Here is a 25681-nt window from a genome sequence, read left to right on the forward strand (position 1 = left end):
CTCTCCATGCTCCATCACTCTGACATCTGTAGCAAGCTTTTTTTGCTGGCTACCTTCTGTCTAAATCAAAAGGCCAGGGAAGAGACACACGCAGGTGGGCAGGGAACTTCAAACCATGCAAGCAGGAAGAGGAGAGGGTGGACACACACAGATTCAAACTGCTGAATGCCAGGCCCCTGATCCTTTGTTTTATGAAGGTTTCCCTTATCTCCCCAAATTGAATAACTGTTCTTGTTTACCAAGATGTGGGCTTCCTCAGCAGCTTTTAGAAGTGGGCCTGGCCACACCACACTTACCTTCCCGACTTGCAGCTGCCCTGGGGCCAGTGCCTATGGGTTCTCAACAGTCATTCAAACTAGGGAGTATTTGTTTGATGGTGGTAAGTGGGATGTCTCCCAGGAAACAAACAGGCTGGAGTACTACCCCCAAATAAGCATTTGTTTATATCAAACTTGTTTGTGCACAAATATGAAGTTTCAAAAATGTAAACAATCCATTTTATACATAGTCTGTATTCTTCCAAATGCATGCCATCTGCAATATAATTCAATTGCCATCACCACTCTCTTGCTGTCATCTGAGCGGTAAGACATAACCACCAGGGTGTGTATTTCATTTCTGCCAGCGGAATTACTACAGACTTGGTGATTCGCAGAGGCAAAACAAGGTTGTAGAAAAATACTGCAATTCAACAAAACAATAATTAGGCCCAGTTTTCCAATAGAGGGCAGAAAATGATTTGACTACCAGTTGGAGGAAACAAAGTTCAACAGGCAGGGTAGGGCAAACTTCTACTTTCACTGCTGTCTGATTCTCCATATCCCCAGTAATGAAAAACTTAGGCCCTCTGTGTCTACTTCCTCATTAATTAGATGATAAAAACTATACTTAGCTTTCCAAGACAGATGCTGTAAACAGCTTTGCAAAGTATATACATGATGCATAGCTGGTGAAGAAAAATTATTCAGAGGAGGCAAATTTATCATTTGACTTGTGAAGGTGGGGGAGAAAGAAAAGGAAAGGAAAGAAAACAAAAAAAGAAATCAGGCTTTGTGGGAAGGAAGCCTGCCTCATCTCTGGCTGCAGAAGGAAGTGGAAGGAACAAGCCGGCGTGCTGCGTGGGAGGCCCAGAGACCCGGAGGTCCTGCCGCTCGGGGCAGCGCCAGGCACTGCTTCCAGCGACCCTGATCTCAAGCAGCATTCCAGGGGAGGGGTCAGGACCGCATGCAAAGTCACACAACTTCATGCGAGTAGTGGTCTCTCTACCTCCTGGGATCATGAGGGACAGAGCACTGGCAGAAAGGGACTTGGTCACTTTCCCCGAGATTTTCTTTTTTTCTGTGCTTTCTAATCGCTGCCGAGCCACGTGAGAAGCAGGTTCACTGGATGGCTTTGAGGAATTATCTGTACTGTCCACACACTCGCTTCGTCCATTTATCTGATCCAAGTGCTCTGAAAAACTTCCAACTGTACAAAGAAGAAGGGATAAACACGTTCAGGAAACTCTGGGATAGGGAAGATGGACAGAAGGGAAGAGGGAGAGAAAGAAGGACAATCGCTGGGAAATATACTCCCACGTGGCTCACAAGCCGTCAGGCAGATATTAAAAACACATGACTGGTTTGAGGAAGGTGATATGGAGGAGGAAGAGATGAGATAGGTGTCCATTCAGGTTCATTTTGCTTGTACACAAGCCTGCTACTTCTCAGTCAACAAGTACATTTAACTAGAAGAATAATTGTTTTCTAGACTGTGTATTTTACAACCCTGTAGAGAATTACAACTCCTGCCACACCATCACCATGAAGGGCCATGCCAGGAAATCATTACTCTGTGAGCACCATGGCCACCTGCTGCACGCTGTGCTTACCCTACAATACTAATGACTGTGGTCTTGATACATGGACATCATTAATCACTTCATGAAGACTTCAGCCTGCGTTCATCTACTGTCTTCCTAGAACACACCGCACTCCTAGCGTGTCTCCTCTCATTCTCATGCCATATACTTCCTTTTACTCTAAGCTCCTTGTATATTTCACAGGAGGAGACAAGAGGTATTACTGACTACATTACTCAGTGGCTCATTATGTCTTCTTGGCTTTTAATCTAGACAGCATGTCATATGCTGATCTGCCCTGAAGTTATTAGGCCATTGGGAAGACTCCCTTCCCCTCTGAACCAGCCATGCTTCTTTACTTTATATTTTATGTACCCCTAATATAAACTGGAATATTGTTTTTTGTTTTGGTTTATTCATTAAAAAAATTAGGACTTCCTTCAGAAGAGGATCCTGACAGAATACAACTGTGTAAGGATGCAGAAATGGAAAATCACAGACCTCGGTCTGGTGAGTGTACCAGGCTAAGAGTAAAGAAAGTTCCTGAGCCAAAGTGATATTTTCCCCCAGAGAAAAGTTGCACGGCCACCCCTTGTTGGTTTCTCCTACTTTCTTTCACAGGCTGTTTTCTCTTTTTCCCTTATTTCTTTTTTAAATCACTGATAATATATCTTTGTCCAGGAAAAAAAAAAGTGCTTATCTCATTTTTACATCTGAATGCTATAAGTTCCCTGTGCTTTAAAAATCATCAATGCTAATCATCACCTTAAGATACACAATCCACACAGAGAATTTAATATGATAATGAATGATGCTTTGAAAGACCAGCCAGCAGACTTTAAAGTGCTGATATGACATTCTTGTCTAAGAATGAGTTAGGTCTCACAGACCTCACTAACATTTCTGTTACACTGTTGTATACATGCCACTCCACTGAACAGTTACAGTTTGGTCCCAGTTCACAGAAGGTGACACAGACCCCACAGGCAGGACCAAAGCCTGGGGAGTGGGACAGCGGGCCTGGGCATTGCACCGTTCTTGGCCAGTCACTGTGCTAGGCACATGGTCTTCCAGGTGATACCCATCCAAACTACGAAGGAAGATAATCTCAAGGCAAAATATCAACAATCTTTCTACTCCTATGGGTCAAATTCAGTCTCACTTACCAGAACATCTGTTTCATTCCTTTTAAGTAAAGAAATGAACTGCTGAAGGACTTGAAAAAGCTGCTTCACCAATCAAAAATCTCATCTCAATAATTTTAGGCTTACTTTTGGGTAAGTTACATATTCCCTTCTCCTTTCTAATTTGGTTTGGATGGGATCGTTGGCAAGTGTAAAATGAAAAGCTAAATCTCTTTACGATGAATAATTTGTTGGGTGCATTAGAGCACCTAAGGCTTCAAAAGACTTACTTTTCACTGATTCAAATACAAGGTAGTCATGAAAAAAGAGAAACAGGTAAAAAGCTGTACTTCCCTAAATGCCAGAGTGTGAATATACAATGTTCTCTTTTATCATCCCTCCCTCCTGCCTCCACCATCTCATTTCACAGCACGGCATGTAAGCATGTGCTTCTTGTCTGCCAATGGTGGATAATGTCACCTTAATGTTCTGCAAATGTCAAGGGTTCTCTCTTTTTGATGGTGGAGCGATATAAAAATCAACAAATTTAATTTTACTACAGTCACGGTTTTCAGACTCCCTAATTACCCTTGGCTATGAGCAAATCAGCTCATCTCTCTATTCTGTGCAGCCCCCAAGGTCTTTGATTATTTTTAGTGTGTATATGGGGGAGACAGAGAGAAAGGTGGCTTGAATCTATTAATCAAAATGCATGGCAGGACCTAGGCAGATTTTTTTTTTAATTATGAAAGTGATCAATCAAATGCTTAGACACCATTCCCCTCCCTTTACCTCCTACATTTTTGATAGGAGGCTGAAGAGACTAACAGATCATAAACAACTCACCATATTAAGAATCAACTTTAAATGAAGGTAAGCTTACTCTACTCAAGAGTAAGATAACAAGCCAAGAAACAGGGACCTTAATAACCAGAAATATAAAATACTGAGATATTTGATTTGATTTGATTACCAAGATGAACTAAAAATGGCCAGGAATCTTAGACTACTACATTATTTCTACAGTACTTCCACATTGCTATTCCCTTAGATTTATAAAGAGTCAGAACAAGTGGAATTATCCTACATGGCAACAGAACTGAAAGGGAGAGAGAGAAGGAAAAAACCCAACATTCTTTTTCCTTATGGTAAACTAGAAGCACATGTGATGCTCCACAGAACCAATTTTTTTAGTGAAGCTGAAATAAACCCAGCCTATAAAGTTTGAATGATTAAATTATTTAAAAATTACTCTATGAATATTCAGTTAGTTACAAATATGCTCATGAAAATCTTGGAATCACGCTTATCAATATAGCATATTGAATGTGGTTTAATGAAAACATTTATTATACCAACCATGAGCCATACCCATCTTTTATTTATTTTTTAAGTGTAAATGCACATTGCTCTGTGGAAGGAGAAACTGCACATAACCTTTTTATAAACCAAATAGTATTTTAAATGCACCTGAAGGGCTTGCTCTAAGGGAAGTACAAGTTTGATTACCTAGTGAGGACACCTCCATTATTAAGGACCAGCAAATATCCATGATATATTAGGCATTTTAAAAGCCTGTGAAGGTAACTGTTCCTGTTGTCAGGAAGTGACAGTTACCAAGTGACATTATAAAGAGCTTTCACAGAAAGGGCCCAAGCCCCTTGACAGCCTTTCAAACAGCCAGGGACACCTCAGGAGTTCCTTGACTCCAGATACCCAGAGACTGGGAAGGTCACCTTCATCTGTGGTCCTGTTGCACATGCACATCAAACACCAATTGGAATTGGGTTAGTATTTCTGACTCCGTGCTCCCCTCTCAGTCCTAGAGGCCTGGAAGGCACTGTGAACCCCACAGCATAAACATCTTGCTGCAGTTGCTCAGAGTCCAGTGTGGAAAGCCGAGTTATTTGGGGCAACAAGGCCCACATATCAAAAAGCAACTCCTTCAAAGCAACAATCACCCATTTCAACACTATAGAGGGAATGATGGTTTTAGACTATACCTTATGAGTGATTTAAGAAATTTTTGAGGGTAACTTTGACCATTTGACTATTTGACATTGTTCCTTACTCCTAAATTTGAGTTAGATGCAACTCCACAGGCATGTCTTTGCATCAACAACAGAGAACATTCTCAGTTACTGTGCTGTGACTGCCATCAAAGGGTCCCCCTGAAGCCCAGCTGCGGAAACGAAGGCTGGCTCTGAGGCAAGGATGGTTTGCTCTATGGCCATGCACCAAGGAGGGGGCTGAGACATCTGACCTCAGGTCTTAAGAGCTCATTTCCCAAGGCCAAGAGGTGGGACCATGGTGGGAGGCTGGTGGCATAAAACAGCCAACGTCTCTACCTAGCTAGGCCAGCCCTGGGATTCAGGACACCAGCAGTCTTCTCTCCACGTGGCAGACAGTGTCTGCAGGGCAGGCGTGTCCAGGGCCTCACCTGACAGGGTGGAGCTGCTGATGGTGCTGGCGGGGGTGGTGACTTCAGGCTCCTCCTGGGCACACTCTGCAGGTGGGAGGGCTGGCTTTTCCAGCTCCTCGTGGAGGTCTCCGGGGCAGGGAGCAGCCTCATGTTGTTCTGTCTCTGCTGAAATGGCCAGTTTGGGAAGCAGGCCAGAACTGAGTCTCTGTCTGTTGCTTTCAGTATCTGAAGAGTTGGATGTGGATAACTGTTGCCTTAATGAAAAACCAAAACAAAGTCACCTATATATTCATACAAGGAAATGGTTCAAGGTGAATTTTGGAATCTGTGTTTTTACAGGCTGTCTGGGTCACTCAGACGCACATAGAGTTTAAATTCTTAAACTTTAGTTTAAGGAATACTGCTCTAGCAGCCCCTGCTTATGATATTTCTTGACAGACAATTCACATACATTTCAGAGTATTCCGAACTCCAGCTTAATGTTTCTGTAGACGGCAGAGTCGTGCTTTTGGTTTTGTCCCCAGAGTCTTCCTTCTCTTCTCCTGGATTCTGAGTTACTCGATCTATACTGCTGAAAACCTGGAATGCAAATAGTGCTTGTTAATACCTTTTTGAAATAATTTGTCAGGAAAGAACCCTAATCTTAGGAGAAAAACCTGCGAGCATGATTAAAGTTTGAATTGGGACAGTGTTTCCAGAAGGTACTTTATAATGCTAATTTATGTGTATCTTGAGATGAAGGTAAATGGACAATTTCTTTTCTTTTGGAGTGGTGAGCTATGAAGTCATCACCTTCTGCCATATCTCATTCAGGACTTTGTATCTGCAAAAAAAAATCCATAGATGCACTAGGGTTTCTAGGTCTGGGGATCAATGCACACCTTAGATGACCTTTTTTTTTGTAGATAATTATTTTTTATTGAAGGGTAGTTGACACACAGTATTACATTAGTTTCAGGTGTACAACACAGTGATTCAACATTTATATACATGATAATTCTAGCTACCAGCTATCACCATACAAAGTTGTTACAATATTTTGACTATATTCCTTATGCTATACATTACATCCCGGTTACTTATTTATTTTACAATTGGAAGTCTGTACTTTTTTTTTTTTTGAGAGGGCATCTCTCATAATTATTGATCAAATGGTTGTTAACAACAATAAAATTCTGTATAGGGGAGTCAATGCTTAATGCACAATCATTAATCCACCCCAGGCCTAATTTTAGTCAGTCTCCAATCTTCTGAAGCATAACGAACAAGTTCTTACATGGAGAACAAATTCTTACATAGCGAATAAGTTACATGGTGAACAGTACAAGGGCAGTCATCACAGAAACTTTCGGTTTTGATCATGCATTATGAACTATAAACAATCAGTTCAAATATGAATATTCGTTTGATTTTTATACTTGATTTATATGTGGATACCACATTTCTCTCTTTATTATTATTATTTTTAATAAAATGCTGAAGTGGTAGGTAGATGCAAGATAAAGGTAGAAAACATAGTTTAGTGTTGTAAGAGAGCAAATGTAGATGATCAGGTGTGTGCCTGTAGACTATGTGTTAATCCAAGCTAGACAAGGGCAGCAAAACATCCACGGATGCAGAAGATTTCTCTCAAAACAGGGGGGCTGAGGTTCTAAGCCTCACCTCTGTTGATCCCCAATTTCTCACCTGATGGCCCCCCTGTGACTGTGCCTGTCTTAGGTTGTTCCTCCCTTGAGGAATCTTACCTGTTAGATGACTTTTTAACCATGAAGTCAATCAGAAAAAGAAAATCACGGAGAAAATGATTTAATGGCCACCAGTCAGAGGTGGGAAGGAGAACTATGGATTAGAATTGAATGCAAAGAGAAGAGTAAATGACCTTTTTTCAAGTCATGTGTGGGGAGGATGCAGTACATTTTGGTTATGATTCGGAGGCATTTCTTTGGCTTATAAATCACATATGCGGACAGGTAGCTTCATATGTTGGTACTGGGATTTCTGAAGCAGATCAGAGCTTAGGCAAACCTGAGATGTCTGTTGTCCCATAGGAAAAATGGAAGCTTAAGTAGGGAGCTCAGACCCCAGTGCAGAAAGTACCCCTACTGCCCAAGTCAGCTGTGTTCTCCTCTCTGGGGAATGGCCCTGAGACCTCCTATCATCTACTGAGGTCAGGAGGAAGGGGGCTAAAGAACAGAAGACAGCAGGAAGGAAACAGGGTTTAGGGGCCAACTCTGACGGGCCAGAGAGCAGGCAGTGGAGAAAGCCCCATGCAGTGTAACCGAAGCTTCTATCCTGGCTCTGGGACAGACGCGCCAGCACCCCCTCCAGGGAAATCCCTACCACTCTCTGTCTTTCCTGTAAACAGGGAGGGCAGTGCCGGCCACTGCACAGATGCATTCCCGGCAGTCACTTAGGAAAAGATACAGGACAATTTAAAACCATTAAATGTTACAGAAAAACTAAACAATGATCATGTAAAATGCCACGGCAAAAGAAAATATAGAGCTACTGAAAATAGCAGAAGGGAGGCAGGGTGTCTTGTAAGTTCATATCCATTTCCCTAGGGCCCTGCCTTGTCTCAGGACTATCAGGTTTCTTTGTTTTGTTTATTTAATCCTACCACTGTCAGTAAAAAGCATCTTTCTCAAACAATCTTCTCTCATTTCCAAACTCTAGCTTGGCTTCCTGCTGCCTCCTTAATGTAACATTTTCTATTATGGTTACAAGACTGTCATTCCACAGTCCACTATCCCATGTGTGTTAGCTCATGTCAAGGACTAAGCCTTCTCCCTTGCATTGTATTCCCGGTAATACTAGGAGGGAATCTGCACACAATGAGCTCAAAGGTCTTCACTATAAGATGAAAGAAATGGGGGGTCGCCTTCACAGCCTAGCCCCGAGCAGGACCAGGGCTCGGAGGGTACTCCAAAGACAGGACTACAAATGCAAGGCAGTGCTTCAGGAAAAAGCGTATTAATCTGTAGAGCCAGGGACAGAGAAAACACCCCAGTAAGGGGTAAGGCCTCTGGATTATCAGGATGGTGGGGTCACCTTTCCTAAGCACAAAGAATTTTAAGTACAAGACACCCCTAAGCCCCCAAACACTGTAGGTGGTTTTTACAATCCTGTCCAGCAGGATGTGGGGCACCAACTATCTGGCTGGTTATCTGAGATTCTCCCAGAGAGGCCCTGTATGTTTATGCCATATTTCACTTACTTTTGAAAACCTATGTGAACATGAGGAAAACTGCCTTATTTCCACAGTAAAGTCTTCATCGTTTGTGTCGTCTTCTTCCTCAGTCTCCATATGATGATACTTCTCAGACCGAGCTGCAGAGAAATGTTTGGGAACAGTTCCAGTTACTCCAAATTTCAGCTTTTCATTCAGATATTTTAATTATGAGTTTCTTTATCAAAGCAACATTACATTTAGGGATTCAGACTGGAAGGTTCTATCAAAAGCAGAGATGATTTTCTACAAAGTCAAGGCCAAACAATTTTTTTTTATGTCAGATAATGCACTTACTATCAAAATAACTTGTGTCATCTTCGGATTCCAGTTGGGGAATAAATTCTGCCTTCTGTCTCAGCAAACTGTTCCAGTCTAAAGAACGGAAGAATCGATGCTGTTTGACTTCATAGGCACCACCTTGGGGCAGGAAGTGGAGGGGAAGGATGAGGGGAAAGTGTTAAACTCCAAGCAAATGTAAACATCAGCTTTTTAAGAAAAACAAAACAAAACAACATTTCCATCAACAGAGAAATAAAGAAGTCATGGAAATCTTACTTTTTCATTCTACAACCAATTCTCCCCCATACACAAATTTATGCATAATTTATCAGCAGAAGATCTGATTTGGTAATAGCAGTCGCTAAGGCACAGTTTCTCCTTTGTTAATTTTTCCACAACAGCCTCCATTTTTCAAAGGTTAATGATGCAGCCACTTAAAATCACATTATGCTAAACCTGGGGATGTGGACACACATTGACCCACAGCACACTTGCTCATTACAAACCCAAAGAAATTCTAACAAGGTGCAAAATGTTTTCACAGCAATATTTCCTCTGGAGGTAAAATCTTAAATATAATGGTTACCGTTCAATTTTATTGGATTGATCATTAACATAGGCAGGAGTCAGAGTCTGTGGATTACAAATTCTTCAGTAAGAAACTGGCAAATCTGTTTGACAGATTTATACAGCATGGGATGAAAACCACAATTCCTAAGTTTTAGGCCTCTTTTTGCCAAGTCATCATGATAGCACAAGTCAGTGAAACAATGTTTTTAATTTAGTTTACGGTTTTACGGAGTAATTTTGAAAGGCAAGCCCCATCAAAATATTTTACTTTAATCTATGTATAAGGTATATGTTATATAAAAGCATAGCGTGAGACTCAGGCCCCTGCCCTGTCTTGCTGATGAGGGAGATTAGGAAGAATCATTCCTGAAAAAACACAAGGCAGAGAAATTTCTCTCAAGACTAATACCAGGCTCTAACCAGCCTCCCTGCCAGAAGCCCTCCTAGGCGTGATGTAAATGCCTCTTCAATGCAGTTGGCACCCAGGCTTCTCATCCCGCCCTAAGGGGGTAGGAAAGACATAGGGTGAGAAGTGCAAGCTGAATGAAACAACATAGGCTCGGATCCTGGGGCAGGGGAGCTGCCTGTGTGGTTCAAAGATGTTTGACTCTGTCTCCTTCAGGGCCCTCGGAGCACAAGGTACTGGTGGGAGCTCCAAACCCAGCCTGGGCACACTAGTGATCTGAAAACAATGGGATAGAGAAAAAGGAGTCAAGTGGGAAAATCACCCCATTTGATTAGAATCTATATCCAGGATCCACCAAGCATTCTCCATGTTTACAGCACGACCCTTACGTCTGATGCTGATCCCAGTAGCAATAGTATTAGCAGCTGGGATGTGAGGGCTGACCTGGGCAAGTACTGGACCAGATGCTAGAGGCATCTTATTTCTTTTAATTAAATCACTGAAAGTTAAGCCCATGAAGTAGCCATTATCCACTGTATTTGGATGGGGAAACCAAGGACAGGCTATAGGCATGCTGGGCTGAAGTCACTCAGCTGAGGGAGGGTTAGAGAGGCTGAGTGGAGGTCTGTCTCAGAGCACCTAGGTCCATCCATGTGCCATCTGCCATGTGCCACAAAGGGGAAAGGCATGCTTTGGCTCAGAGCCTACCCTGCCATCTCTCCTGCATTGATCTGCAAATGGGTTCACAACTGCTAATCCTGGGGAACTGAGCTACAGAGCCAATTCCTAAGGCTATTCTCCCAGGACCTCTGCATAGTCTAACTCCAGTCTTCCATGCATCCTAGCTCTCATCTAGCCCAACCCATGTCCCCAAACACAGCTGCCAGTCATTTTCTTCTAGCGCTCTTATCTCGGAGAAGCAAAAAGAGCTCACAGTTATTTATCCAACTGTATCACTGTGCCAGTGGCACTTGCCCACAGAGTCAAACTTAGTGGCCCAACACACGCTACACTGCAATGACTTCTGCTGCTGTTTGTGGGCCACACCAAGTGACAGCTCTGATACTCTGAGGTCACTCAACTTTACCCGGAAAAGCACAGTTCTCTAGAGCCAACAGCTTAAACAGCACCTCCACACCAAATCCAGAGGGTCCAGTTTTTCGCTCCCTGCTAGCCAATCTTTGGGACTCAAGTTGGTGAGAGCATGTATGTTATCTCTGTGGACGATGACAAATGCAGGTCCTCCCCAAGGAGTCACAGCCCCCACTACTGATACAGTTCACAGTTCTTACCCTTTGGCCTTTGTGCTCCATGGAGAAGAGATTGCTTATCACTGGGTCCTGTTTCTTATGCGCTTTTGGAGAGATGGGGAACAAAAGAATGAAAGGGACACACTGGGGAAAAACTACCTCTGGGCTAAATTGATGGCGCAGGGTGGATGATGGCATTACGGGCCAAGTACAAATCACGTGAGACAGGAACTCATGTAAAAGGCGGCTCTCATTGTAAGAATTCACCAGGAAGGGAAGGGAAGCTGATAATTTCTTGACCTCCCATCATGTATAAGGTTAGTGTACTAGGTACCTTCATGAGCACACTTGCATTTAGTCCTTATGATAATCCTGTGAAGTATATAACACACCGGTTTTAGAAAACTGAGACTCAGGGCAACGAAAAAACTGCTCAAGACCAGCCAGCTAGTACATGGGTGGGAGTCACTCATACCTGAGCAGCAAGAAAATCCCATGTGCCAGGTTGCCACCTAATACTCTTAAAAGTTCAAAAGTGTAGTTCAAGTAGGACAAGTTCCCAAACTGCAAGTCACATTTGGCACTAATGTTCTCCCTTGAGTTTTTCTCTCTTTTCATGGAAGTTTCTTAAACATCCATTATGTTCTTCACACTCCTTTTCTCAGCCTTTCTAGTCTCTCGGGCAAATGTGCATTCGCACATTTTCACGGTGCATTATTTTGCCCGCTAAATATGCATTAAATCCAAAATGCTGTCACTGGAAGCAGCAGGCAGGCCTGTGGGATTCTCAGCCTCATTCTCTGGGCCCTACTGGGACCTGTCACATTGGACCTGCCTGTTTGGCAAGCACTTCCTGACAATGCTAAGAGCTTGGGCAGGGTCTTTCAAATGTCTCTTTTGAGCTTCTGCTAGATTTGTTTCTCAAACCGTCACACCCTGAAAAGACTAAAAGTAGCAGTCAAGGAGAAAAGCTGCAGAGATAACTTGCAGCATATAATACATAAACGTAGATATGCTGACCATCTTAATAGCCCTATCTCATGAAATCAAGAATCCAAGTATTCTTAGAGGAGGGAAATGGGCAGAATATTAAGTGGAAAAATTCTCCAGCTGATACAGCCACACTGAAGGGGGAAGGGAACTCTTTCGAAGGAGTGTTCTGATTCTAATATATTCTTAATCCTAACTTAGGGCAACCCTTCTCTGAGACAGCCAATAGGACATAGAAATAGATACTTGTATTGTTGCAGGACAATCTGAAAATGCCACAACTTCTCCTATTTGGCTCAAGTAAGTAAAAAAATCACTCCTCAAAACTCTGCACCATACAGTCTTGACACCAGTTCTTTGATGACTACTTGTATCTCTTGAACCATAAAGCAAATCTGACAGTAGACCACGGAGGGTGGGATATCAGGCTGCTAGTCACTCCAGAGCATAGGAAAACCTAACAGGGTGAGAAGAGACCTAAACTACTCAGTTTAGAGTTCAGTCAGTGCAAAGGTGAGAGCGCATGCCACCACCATTTCTGGATCTCATAGGTCCAAGGGGAAGCAGGAGATTACACATGCAGAAAAAACACCACCACCAGCAGCAGCCAGGTCACGCCTGGTCCTACGAGCCACAGTGGACGACGTCTTATGCTCCTAATAGTCCTGTGAGCTTGTACCACTCTAGTCTACAGATGTATAAATGAGGGCCAGAAAAGGAAAAACCTGCTACAGTCACACAGCTGAGATTATGCTCAGGCAATATGCCTTCGAGTCTGTGCCCATAACTGCCATTTATGTTGCCCCTCCTAGTTAAAGGCTCACATGGGAGCCTGGTAAGAGACCCAACTCAGAAAAGTTCTCCCAATTGTGCCCTGATTTTAATCCTTCTCTGATTCTTTAATGCAGAGTCTACAAGACTTTTCTGTAAAGAGCCAAACAGGGAATATTTTAAACTTCATGGGTAGTCTGTCATGACTGCTCAACTCTGCGACTGTAGCATGAAGGCAGCCACAGACAAAAGATGAATGAACAGCATTGCTGCATTTCAGTAAAACTTTATTTACAAAGTAAAGATTTGGCCCATGGGTTTTAATATATCATCATAAACTCTAGTGGCACAGCTTTCCGTGCCCAAGCAAGAAGAGCGCCCTCCAAGTGAGAGAAGGTGGAGAACAATAGAGGAGCTGTTGGCAAATAATTTTTGTCTTGGAAGAAATGGGGGAGAGAATTATTTCTTCAGTATTTTCTGATATTCCTATTGAAATGGAACAGCTCAGAGGAAACAACCCAATGAGTCAACAATTTTCCCTGATAAAAATTTTGGATACTATTACAGTGTGTGTGTGCATTTATATTCAATAATCAGCATCTCTAGAGAAATTCACATACTGGGGCACACTGAGACTCTATACTGGGACCTCTGTTGAGAATATAAGGAAGAACAGGCCAAGGAAGGGTAGAAACAAACAAACAAACAAAAACAGTAGCAGAAGAGTCAGGAAAAATAACCAGCAAGAAACAAATCTACTATCTCCTTAATCTTGAAAGTCAATGGTTTTTGATTCTCTGCTTCTTAGGCCGTAGTGGTGATCACCATTAGGGGACAGCCCGTGGTCCGACCCCAGGCACTCATTTCTAGTGATTAGTTCAAGTACTGATAATCTGTTCAAAGCCTGTTCACAGTAACATGCGGGGTCAAATCCTTCTGAGAACATATATTTTTAAAAGAACCTAAACAACAAAAAAAAGCTCCACATCTCTAATCTTGTTTCAATTTATTTAAGATGCATGCTTTTTGGGAGGGAAGAGTTACATGTGCTCTTGAGGTTTTCTTCCAGAGAACTTTTATTTGTTGAAACAAATTAAGAATAATTTCTGCGTTTCAAAAACAACAAAAAACAAAGACAACCAACCAACCAATCTTCCTTGTGTACTTACTGCTCTGAACCATGAAAAAAACCAAAATATTGTTATACTGTATTGAAGTCATGTTCTACACCAACAAGACAGATGTTTCCTTTACAAAAACACAAAACACCAACAAAAACCTCTGCGTGCTCTACACAGACATCATTTCTTGTACATTAGCAAAATTAAAACCTATGCGCTCTAACCTGTTCCGAGTCTCTCCAGGGGATTCTGCCTGAGAAGCAAGGTAATCAGATCCTGGGCATCGGGTGGTGGCGCCTCATCCTTTTCAGGCCAGTTAATCTCATCTAGAAGGAAGAAAAGTAGTTGACAACTTTATTGCTCAAATGGGGGCCCAGTTCCTAATGCAGGGACATAACAAGGAGTTCGTTAGAAATGCAGAATCTCAGGTTCCACCCAGACTGAATCAGAGTCTGCATTTTACCAAGATCTTCAGTTGATGCAGTATGAGAAGCACTGTTTCACACCACTTGAATAGCACAGCTTTCAACAATGCCTTTTTGATTCATTTTCCTTTGGCAGAACTGGCTCATAACAAATTGCTCCCTTTAGCTATTAAGAGGACTTAATGTAATGGAAGCTCTAAACACCTGCGTTTCATGTGGAACGTAAGGTTTTCTCTCCTACTATCCTCAGCTGAGAGCTCGGCCACATCCAAACATTCTTCAGCTTCAAGAAGCAAAAAATAATTTTGTAAAAATAACCATTTTTATTGACAAAAGAAAGGTCAAAATGCTAAGCCTAAGGAAGGAAAAAAACCTCCAGAGTAATCATAGTAATGGAAGTATTTAAAATCTGTCATAAATATTACTGTATGTTCTACATTCAAAAGGAGTTTGCCTGAAGATAAGGTGTGCGTGCTTGTGTGTATGGAAATGCAATAAAACATGAGTTATTTCTGTGTGTGCCTGCCTCTAGCTTCCGCTGCTGCAGTTTAAATCTGATTTGGAAAATAAAACATGAATATGTATCTCAGCCGTAAGGCATCAAGAACAAAGCCAGCATTTGCTGCTTGTGTTAATTAAACAGTTGATTCCTCTTGCCACTCAGGCCTTGGTATATCAGACACGAGCCTAGTTATAAATCCATAAACAGCTCAGATATTGCATAAAAGGGTTATACACTGCAGGCAACCCACAAATCTACTTTGTTAAAGTTTACAAATATGCCTGGCTTGCAAAGTCAGTGGTATAAAATAATGCTGTGATTAAAGGGCTCCTCACACCAAAATGAACTTCCCCCTATTTCCACTGTGGTGCTCAGGAAGCACAGTCCAGAGGGGACTGGAGGTGGGTGACAGGAGATGTCAGTGATGGCTCACAAACTTTGAGGAAAAGAGGCCTCTCTGAGTGAGGCTTGGGGAAATTTATAAAAACAGCAGGTAGGGTAGTAATGGAGCCTATTTAATTATCATTTAGTTTTGCCACAAGCCGCATAACAATAGGTAGGGTCAGCTTTCAGGTTAAGATCTAAAGGTTATTGAATTTTAAATGAAAGATGAACAGCTGTTACAGAAATAACATTACACCATAACAACTACCAATGAAATCATTAACAATCTGTGGATTAAATTTGCTTCCTTCCCATTCTCATTATTTATTATTTGGTAGACATTTGTTTTAGGGTTTATTACATTTTTGTTAATTTCTTCATTGTGCCATTAGCCATTCTTCCCATTTATGTAAATGTTACCCATATTAACCTCTTCTTCCCTGGTGCAACTTTCCTATCATGGAAATGAAGACTGGATGTGAATGAGATCATTTGCAAATCCCACTCCAATTTCTTTTACAGAAAAAGCATGCCATAAAAACTGGTTACAATGCTAGTTCATTTCCAAATTCCATGTTAACAAAACTTCTTTAGATCAGTTTTCAACACAAATAGCTCTCTTGAGACTGTGAGAGTCAGTTATGTGCTATGATGAGTAAGTTCTTTTAATTTGTTGGCTAAACTGTTCGATAAAGATTAACATTTAAGTAGTAAAGATGGTACTACGCACAGAATTACATTAAATAGTTGCTTCCCAACAGTGACCTAAACATAACTCCTGATGATACTTACCACTGATGACTTGTCCAAACAGCTCCTCTGGAGTGTCCCCAAAGAATGGCACACATCCGACCAGAAATTCATAGAGGATGATCCCCATGGCCCACCAGTCCACTGGCTTCCCATAGCCCTGCCTCAGAATCACTTCTGGTGCAATGTACTCAGGTGTGCCACAGACCTAGAAGACAACTGCAGTATTAGAATAACTGGAATATTAGACATGACTTAAATGAGCAAGATGGCTGAACACCAATTACGGTGTCCAGAGTGCATCTGCTCAACCACATGGAACCAACATGGGCAAAGAACTTAAGAACAGCAATTATAAGTTGGTATCTACAAAAATGAAGGCAGTGAAATATTTAAATACCATAAAATGGAAATTTACAGTTGCTCTAATGTTAAACCAGGTGTAATCTGTAACAGCAAATTGAGGGTTTGATCCTGTTTGGTAGTTCTACTTTTCTTACAATATTAAAAGCATTTGTGTAAATTTAAAATAATAATGCATTTTTAAATCTGTGACTATCAGGGATAGTCTTAGTATTTCTATGACCAACATATATTCACACCCTGGTTACTTCATAAAAGCATGACAGTTGAGATGTGTTTACCTTAAGTAACTTTACAATGAACAGATTGGGTACATGGTAATGAGGCATGCTTAAAGGGAAATGGGCCATAGCTCAGATTTTAGCCCCCATGATTGCACGATGCATCATGAATTTCACGAGTACTCTACTGAGACTCCTGAATTCTTTACAAAGACAGTTTTCCATTTGTCTCTCTCACATTCTCACTGTGTGCAATTAGATCGTTCATCTTGCTAATAGACCATAATGTTGGGGGAGGAATGTGGTGGAATGGACAGTTCAAAGAGGCCCAGGGAGAAAAATGGAAGCAATTTGCACTTTATTAAATGTAAGGCTTATACAGACATCTACACTCCCAGTACTAATGTGAAAACAGCCTATCAAGTTGACTCTGCATTCCCCTGGCAATAGCATACTCTGTGTTTCTCTATAGAACTGAACAGCATGCCTAACTTACCTGTTTGTCCAAGAACTCTCGAGCATCCTTCTCAATATGACCCTCATACAGATTGGTAGTCATGCTCATGAGCCCCACCTTGGATAATCCGAAATCTGTCAGCTTTATGTGTCCCATGGAGGTGACCAACAAACTATGAAGCAGAAGGACATACATTACAACATTCACTCTGAAGCTCAAGTTTTCTTTTTAACTCCCCTCACCACCATCAATTTGTACGACTACTTAGAATAAAGGTATCAACCTTACTATAAAACCCAGACTGTGAAGAGATTAAGTCACATGAATATGTTAATAAATGTATCTGGCAGCCCAGTGTCATTCAAAAGAGAGGGCCAGGGACCAGACCCAGCTAATCTTTGTTGAAGCAGCACATACAGTATCATTTACAACTTGAAACCCTCAGAAAAATGCAAGTAAGGAGCTCTGACATCTTTCCACTTTCAGAATAAGAAAATAGGAGAGAAAGGGCTACCAATAATCCCTGTCACATATCAGGAACTAAGATAAGCTACCCATCTGTGATTCAAATGAGACATAAGATAAAGAACTTGGACAGGAAAAATGTATTGTTTCAGATTTCAACTTCCAGTTCTATTTAAATTTCTGCTCATTAGGCATAAAACATACATTTCTTATACATGCCAAGAATACACATTTGACAGCTCTATGAATTTATATTTAAATTTTTTTTTCATTTTAAGGGGAAAAAATTAATTAAAACATTAAAGGGATAGAGGAGTTGGGGGGAAAAAAGCTAGTGGGAGTAAATAAGCCAAAATTCTACTAGTTGTCTTTATTTGGTAATATTGTGAATGAAATATTTTCTTTTTCTGTACTTTCAATATTTTCTAGAATAAGCAGGAGTTAATTTTATCATAAAATTTTCAGCACACTTTACATATTAACATGCAATATTTTCAGGGCATCCCAAATTAGTGGAGAAAGCATGAAACATTTAATAAATGGTACCAAGGTGAACCGCTAATCATTTGGGGGAAAAGGTCTATCTATATCTTAAAGCAGACACCAAAATGAACTTCATATAAGTTAAAAACTGAATTAAAAATTAAATTGTGAGTAAAATACAATATTGAACATATATCATCTTGGAGTAGGAAAGAAGTATCTAAATATGATACTAAACACAAAAACTATCCAGAAAATAACTAGTAGCATTCTACAGTTTCTCAAAAGTTTACATATTTTTTAAAAAAACTTAAAAAATTAACTAACCCTGGCTTTATTATCTTTTTCTTTATAATCAATCATCTTTTGTTTCTTATAAACTATTACCAATAATATAGCCTTTAAAGGATTATATACAAATTATCGTATATATACTGCTTAGAAAACTAAATAAGGAACTAAATAATGTTCCTAAACAAATGTTCCTTAGTAGAGAACATTAGAATTCTAAAACATACAAAGCAGTGTTAAAATAAAACATTTTTACAGACATAAGAAAACTTTTTGCATTGTGTGAAAAGAAAAGTATGTTTTACCACTATACATACTTGTCTGGTTTCAAATCCCTGTGTACAATTCCATAATTATGTAGATATTCCAAGGCCAGAACCGTTTCAGCAAAATACATCCTGGCCATATCCACAGGGAGAGGACCCATGTTCTTCATTAATGTAGCACAGTCACCCCCTGTACAACACAAGATAAAGACTTGGCAGGCATAGCATCAGCTAGGATTGGAGAAGGCCATAGGTTTAGACTGCAGGACTTCAAACTCAAAGGGCACCCAGGGACAGACACAACATATCACATTCATTACTGGAGACTCTGTGTGTTAGGTAATCATGTTTCTAATTTAGATGTGGTGTGGTGTGGAGGAAATACAGATTTTTATTTAAGCAGTAGTACTCTTATGAGAGCAGACTTGGCTCTGAAGTGGAACTGAAATTTGAAGACCTGCTGTCATAATTTTAGGAATACAGTAACAAATTAAAATATGCCAGTATAAAACACGGATCCTGGAATCTGCCTGCTGAGTTCAAATACTAACTCTGACACTTATAGACAGAGCTCTTGGGCCAACTTGCCGTGATTCTTTCCTGTATATCAGGACAGTAATAGTGTCACCCCTTTTAGGATTATTGTGAGAATTAAATGAGGTAATCTATGTAAAGAATTTAGACTACTGCCAACACATATAAACATGGGATAGATGTTAATTATTGTTGTTAAAATAACGACAACAAAGACTAATAAAACAAAGAACAAAGTATCAGTGGGTTGCAAAGAACAATGGAAAGAAATCAGGTAAGCTATGTTTTTGTATTGTATCCACCACTAAATATCTAGTAGGTCTCCCTCCTTGGGTTTCAGTTCACTCATCTGCAGAATGAAAAGGTTGAATTAAAAGATATTTAATGTTTCTGTAAGTTTTATAGTTTCGGAATTCTGTTCAATAACAACCTAAATTAGATGCCTTGAAAATTGTTTTGGTCCTCACTATTCATTTTAAGTTTGTTTATGCCAACAAGTCATGGCCACTCAATCATTCAGAAGCTTAATGTAAAACTGATGGAGATAAGATCACTTGAAGCATTTAAAAAGTAAAACACAAACTTAAAAAAAAAAAAAAGATAAACTTTTTTGATTGTACCTCTAGCCCCTAATTTTTAATTTTATATTACAGACCAAAAAGGATGTATTTTTTATTCATTTTTTAAGATCATTGTAACAAATGCCTTTATGTGATTAAAAAAAAAAGTAGAAAAAATTGTATTCTAACTTCAATGACCAATTGAGAGGAGGTAGTTAGGATTAAAAGCTATTTGAAAAGAAAAACAACCTTTTTCCAAATTGTGCTAATTTTCCCTTTGTTAAAGTAGAGCAGGCACTTTACAAGCAATTACCGCAAGATAATGACTGGGAATCGAGCCACCTCATTGCTTGGCTTCAGTTCCTAGGTGGATATGACCCATTGTGTTGCACAAACAGAGAAGGCTTCAACCACAAAGCAAGTATGGGGCTTTGGGTGCAGCATCACGTTCTCTGTGTCAGAGGCTGATTTACCTTCCACGTACTCCATGACCATGCACAAGTGGCGCTTTGTTTCAAAGGAGCAATACATGCTGACTACAAAGGGGTTCTCCGCAAAAGTCAGTATATCCCGTTCCACAAAGGCCTGCTGAATCTGGTTTCGGAGGATGAGGTTCTGTTTATTGATCTTCTTCATGGCAAACCTCTGTCGAGATTCCTTATGCCGAACAAAGTAGACTGCCCTGAAAAAGAGCACAGGAGTTGGGGATCACAGGAAGACAGGGTGTTTCTATAGGTAAACTGTTGTGACTGGTCATCAACTTTAAAAGTTCACTTGGAAGCTGGAATTCAGCTCACACAAGGTATGCTGGCATCTACAAACATTCCATTCCAGGCCAAAGCTCTTTGGCTATATTGATTATTTTTTAATTCATCCAATAAAGGTCACAGGTTAGACATAAGGCATCAAAAACATCTTCACTGTCAAAGGAGGGAAATGGACAGTCTCCAGAGGCTATTTTCCAATAGCTAGCTGTATATGTTTTCAGTTTTCTCATAAACAAAACAAAATCCAATACACAAGTCAGAGCAGGAAAGAATGAACAAAAGTACATATATACCATGAGCTAAATCCTTTCTTCCATTAGATATATGTTAAGCATTTTTTTCTCGCCTCACTAAGGCAGTGATTTTCTATAGGGCACCCTTACCTTCTGCGAAAAGAACCACAGCTACTTAGTGGAGTTGGCTTCCAATTTGAGAGTAATTTACTTCCCATGAAATTTCCAGATTAACTGAGAAGCATGTAATAGGTCATATGAGGCTGTCCTGCAATAAAGAGTAGCATATTTCCTCCTACAGACCTCAGCACGGGTTATACCTATGCCTGTCCTAACAGGAAATGTGTTTCCTGATATAAAAAGCAGTCAACAATACACTGCATTTCTGCTCCATCTGACCCATGGTCAAGGTGACAGGCAATGTTATTGCAAGATGAGCAGGCTGCGCTGAATTTCTGCCATAAACCTTACTCAAATACTCCATAAAACCAATTCTGGCTGGGTAAAGACAGTAGACTCCCTGAAGCTTTGAATGATGTGGAGAAAAGAATGAGGAGGAGGAGTCTTAAAACCCCACCTGGAAAAGATGAGCAACAAGGAAAGCATCTTGGCTTGGCTCCTCTTCTCCTAAGTGACTCTCACTTATGATTATGGTAGAACAGATTTGAACTCTCAGGTTAGACAATGCTCAAGTAAATAATAATTTACCTATGGAGCCATCAATCATTAGAAATGTGTAATAGGTTTCATGAGGCTGTCTTGTAACAAATGCAATTGTCAAGTAAGTGAAAATTTACTTAAAAAGCAATCCATCGAGTGGTCTGCCTCCTAAAACAAGGGGTTATCTGATCTGAGACGCAGTTTCTACTAGTCCCTCAAAAATAAAAGTAAATGCAAGCAAGATCTAGGACACCCTGTATTCCTGTTGAACCAATGTATCAGAGTAATCCACTGACATAAATTTAAGTATATTCAATCTCAGTTTTAATTGATATTCACATTTTTCCCTTCAGTGTTCAACTAGAAATTCATTTTTCTTTCAAGTGGGTGTATCTTTATCTTTGTCTTCTCTTTGTATCCATCTTTTCCCATTACTGATATAAATTAAACACTTCTTGGTATCTCTGTTTAAACATCACCTTATTTTTTGCTCTTTTCCTTTCTTTCTATCCTCATTTCTTTAGTCTTCTATTTTTTTCCTTCATTGTATAGTAAAAAACTCTTTCATCCACACTCTACCAAACAAACCCAAGGAATAATCTAGTGTTGTTATTTCCACTGTACAAACTGACACAGGAGCTGGCAGGCTGGCCACCTAGCACTTCCTGTATGGCCTAGCGGTCCTCTTCCAGATACCCGAACACCTGGGTTCCCACTGGCTGGGTGTATTTCCATACCTGTTTTTCTGACTAGGCTTGATATCATGATTAACTGACTTAAACAGATATTTAAACTAATGAAACATGAGTATGGAAAGGAGAAACATTATTGCCTATAAGAAAACTAAATAGAATGCTTTGAAAGCACTGATAAATGTGAGTTACTAAATAAAATTCCCATTGATTTAGTATGGGTGAGAAGGTTTTTACAAGTTGAGAAGATAAAAATCTAGATTCCTACATTCAGATTGCTCAAATCTTGCTTTGCTTTTAAAGAAGCTAAATGTGAAAAACAGAAATGTATTATAACATGGTTTATACTGGCTGTCTTGAAAAGGTCTTATCTGAAAAGACTTTTAATTTTATATATATTTAGATTAAATTAAAATGTTAAAGTACATATAATGTTCTAATGATTTCCTACTTTGACCAACTTTTTAATTAACCAACCAACCAACTCCTTCTTTCTAAATCAGATTAAAGGCTTTTGTGGTATTTCTTTTTCTAATAACTGACTGGATAAAATCGAGATCCAAAAAAGCCCTTGAGCTTCTCCTATTTGGTTACTGGTAGCAGAACAGAGATACAAAGGGAACACAGAATATAACTTGACTTCCCCTGAAATATGAGGGAAATAAATAAGACAAACATTGTTATTAAGAGAGACTTTTGAGACAGAGCATCTATTTTTAAAATGAAATTTAGAATTTAAGATCTTAAAAGGAAAAAATCAGAATCGTTATATAAGCACACTTGCCTATTCTTGAGAGTCAAATGGGATACAGTTTTCCAATATTTAATATTAAATTTAGTGCTGAGGATTCTCAGACATCCGACATTACCAACTTCACTTTTAGACTGTCAGAAGGTTGCCATTTTGATTTTCAATCAACCATCACCGTTTTTTACATAATTCACTGCTCAGCAGTATGTTTGAGAACAACAGGCAATGGGAGAAGAGCAGAGTTGTCTATGATTTTAAGAAAGAATAAAAGAGAAGGATGCTTCAGGTCCAATTTGACCAGCATCTGGACTGGGTTTCTTGATGGCAAATGTGTGGAAAATGACTATCTTTATTCTCAGATTATCAGCTCATAAAATTTGACTTGACTTTCTGCCTTCCCTTGCTAGGATGCCCTTAAAATAATCAGTTAAACCTCAGGGAAGTTTACCTAAACCAACTGAAATTAATCCTATACAGGTAGCTTGGGATATCCCTGCCTTAGGACGCACATATCTTGATCAAGCTGCAAGTCTTAATTAGAATTTTCTATAGCTGGACTTCTATTTGCTTTATGTTCTTCAGATTCTACATTTCTGTACCACTTTGGAAATGTTATCTTAATGCTGAAATTAGTTTATTTAGTAATAAATGTTTTCTCTCACATATACCTTTCATCTTTTCCTGTGAGTTGATGTTCCAAACATACTTAAGTCAGCAGAGAGAAACAGACAAACAGCAGCTGACAGACATCTAACATTGCTAAGCGGAGCTGTAAACCTCCCAAGGTTATAAAGCTGGGCTGAACTGATTCAGCCCCACATTTCTCTGCTTCCTGGCCCCAAGGGTTGCTTTCTTGCTGCTTCTGTTTCTTTCCCTGCACTGACCTGTCTGTGAAATAGGAAAACCCAAGGGCAGGAGGTGATGCAGGGGGAGGGACAACTGGGAACCCTTGTTCTCTGGGAGCCAAGCTTTACTCCAGCCATGCAGAAGTGAGTGGGAAGGTGGGGAGAAACTGAATCAGAAGCCGACAGGGTCTAGAGCAGAATGAATCAGTCCTATTGGGAGTGTGGATGTCTAATGTATATAAAGTTATGCATGAATCTGAAGCCCAATACACAAATCTATGTGAGCAAATCTGCATGTGGGAACCAGCATGCATATGTTAGAGGAAAGCTGAAAGGACAATTTACAGGGAGAGAGCATGTGGGAGAGGGGTGCATCTGTCAACTTGCACACCTGGATCTGTCAGGTAAATGACACTTATCCCTGCAGGGGTAAAAAAAAAACATGCAGTGAGGCTATAAAGTAGAGCTAGGTATGGGGAGAAATGTTGCACCTTTCAAATTTAGTTGTTTTTACTTTCTAAAATGTTAAGTCAGTTTATTCTTTCACTTTGAAACATTCAAAGTTGTAATTTAAAAATCCAGGTGGAAGTGCTCAACAGAAGGACTTCTATACCCTAATCATGATGGCTAAAAGTTATAACTAAAGAGTCCTTGGAGAAGAGAGCTCTGCTAGCAATCACAGCATGTGTGAGCATGCTCTAAGCCTCTCTCCCACATCTAAGTGGGAATCATGTCACCACCACATGGGGCTCTTGGGAGAAGAGAATGTATCTAAAGAACCTAGTGCAGTGACTGGCACATGGTCAGTGTTTCCCTTCTATAAAGGACCATGTTGGCATAAAGGGATATTTAACTTCCAGTCAGGGATCCAAAACACGTTAAGCAGAGAAGGAAATCAGATGTTTATCGAGTTAGCAAACTGGCTTTGTAACATGAACTGTCACTCACTAAGATGTTGAGAACCCCATGCCGTGTTACAGCTCTTTCTACGGAGAAGGTTCTAGCACAGCCAATTTTTGAGAAGTCATGGAACCAGTGCTCCTCGGAGTCACTGACTTGAGTCTGTGACACAGATGCCTTCCTGAGAAAGCTGCTAACTGCTCCAGTTCATCCACTCGGGGAGGGATCCATTCATTTATTAGCCAGTTCATATAAGCCTACAATCAGCATTTTGACTGGGTGGGTGAATGAGTATAACTCCATTCAAATTTTAAATTAAAAACAATTAAAATGTGGAGGAAATCTGTCAGAAATGTAATAAGAAATTAAATCTGAGAAGAGCAAAAGAGAAAAAAAAATTCTGGCTGATCGGCAGAGGCTTCTGCAGGCAGCTTGTAAGCCCATTAATGACTTGGCCTGCGTCCTGGGTGTTCACTGATTCACAGCTTGTTTAACTTCTTGTATATTCCCTACCATTCCCCAAAGTGTGATATACCTTATCTACTATACAGTGGTCTAATTATACTACAAATGAGTTTACTCAACCAATTAGAACTCCAAATACTGATAAGATATATGCCCAAATTTCATAAAAGTGGTGCTTTACAGATCATCTCAATCCAGAATTCCACTGCCAGATTCCACAAAATCTAGCAGTGCTCAAACCCACAGACCCATTCAAAGTTCAGTCTTCTCCCTAATGAAGAAACAAATCCTCAAATAATGTCTAAAACTAAAAAAAAAGCCCCTAAAAACAAGGAATAACCAAAACCCACAAACAACTGCATGCAAGAACAATTTTCTTAGGTAAAACAAGTTTCAAGGAGGTCCTTGAAGGAAAGAAAATATTGCAGAAATAAAACATCAGAAAGCATTTATAAGGCACATCAAGAAATGTGCTATTTGACATAATCCTGAAAATAAATCAGTGAAGCATGTAAAGGACTCACAAATATTTAAGTTCTTCAGTAAGTTAATGATGTGGAAAATATTAGAGGTAAAAAAAAAATCATAAGGAGAAACATCCTTGTGGCATAAGAAAAATCACTTTTATCTCATCTGCTCATATGTAAGGTAAATGCAGCAAT

The 25681-nt window shown here is 40.0% G+C and overlaps 1 protein-coding gene across 19 annotated transcripts in view; it reads right to left on the reverse strand.

Annotated features, from left to right (window-relative positions):
• MAST4 (microtubule associated serine/threonine kinase family member 4) overlaps window positions 1–25681 on the reverse strand; it is a 525532-nt gene that overhangs the window by 17133 nt on the left and 482718 nt on the right. For 16 of the 19 annotated variants that reach the window (XM_073235555.1, XM_073235554.1, XM_037026097.2 and 13 more), the window contains 10 exons: window positions 20180–20388; window positions 18664–18802; window positions 17147–17279; window positions 16109–16274; window positions 14230–14331; window positions 8913–9035; window positions 8604–8716; window positions 5838–5965; window positions 5405–5640; window positions 1267–1467 (listed from right to left, as the gene is read on the reverse strand). In XM_073235555.1, the coding sequence (XP_073091656.1) occupies window positions 1267–1467; window positions 5405–5640; window positions 5838–5965; window positions 8604–8716; window positions 8913–9035; window positions 14230–14331; window positions 16109–16274; window positions 17147–17279; window positions 18664–18802; window positions 20180–20388 (1550 nt within the window). The remainder of the gene's footprint in view (window positions 1–1266; window positions 1468–5404; window positions 5641–5837; window positions 5966–8603; window positions 8717–8912; window positions 9036–14229; window positions 14332–16108; window positions 16275–17146; window positions 17280–18663; window positions 18803–20179; window positions 20389–25681) is intronic. The other 3 variants (XM_073235567.1, XM_073235571.1, XM_037026104.2) reach the window with 1 other exon arrangement.

This window comes from Manis javanica, chromosome 1 (genome assembly GCF_040802235.1).
Source record: "Manis javanica isolate MJ-LG chromosome 1, MJ_LKY, whole genome shotgun sequence".
Lineage (NCBI taxonomy): Eukaryota > Metazoa > Chordata > Mammalia > Pholidota > Manidae > Manis > Manis javanica.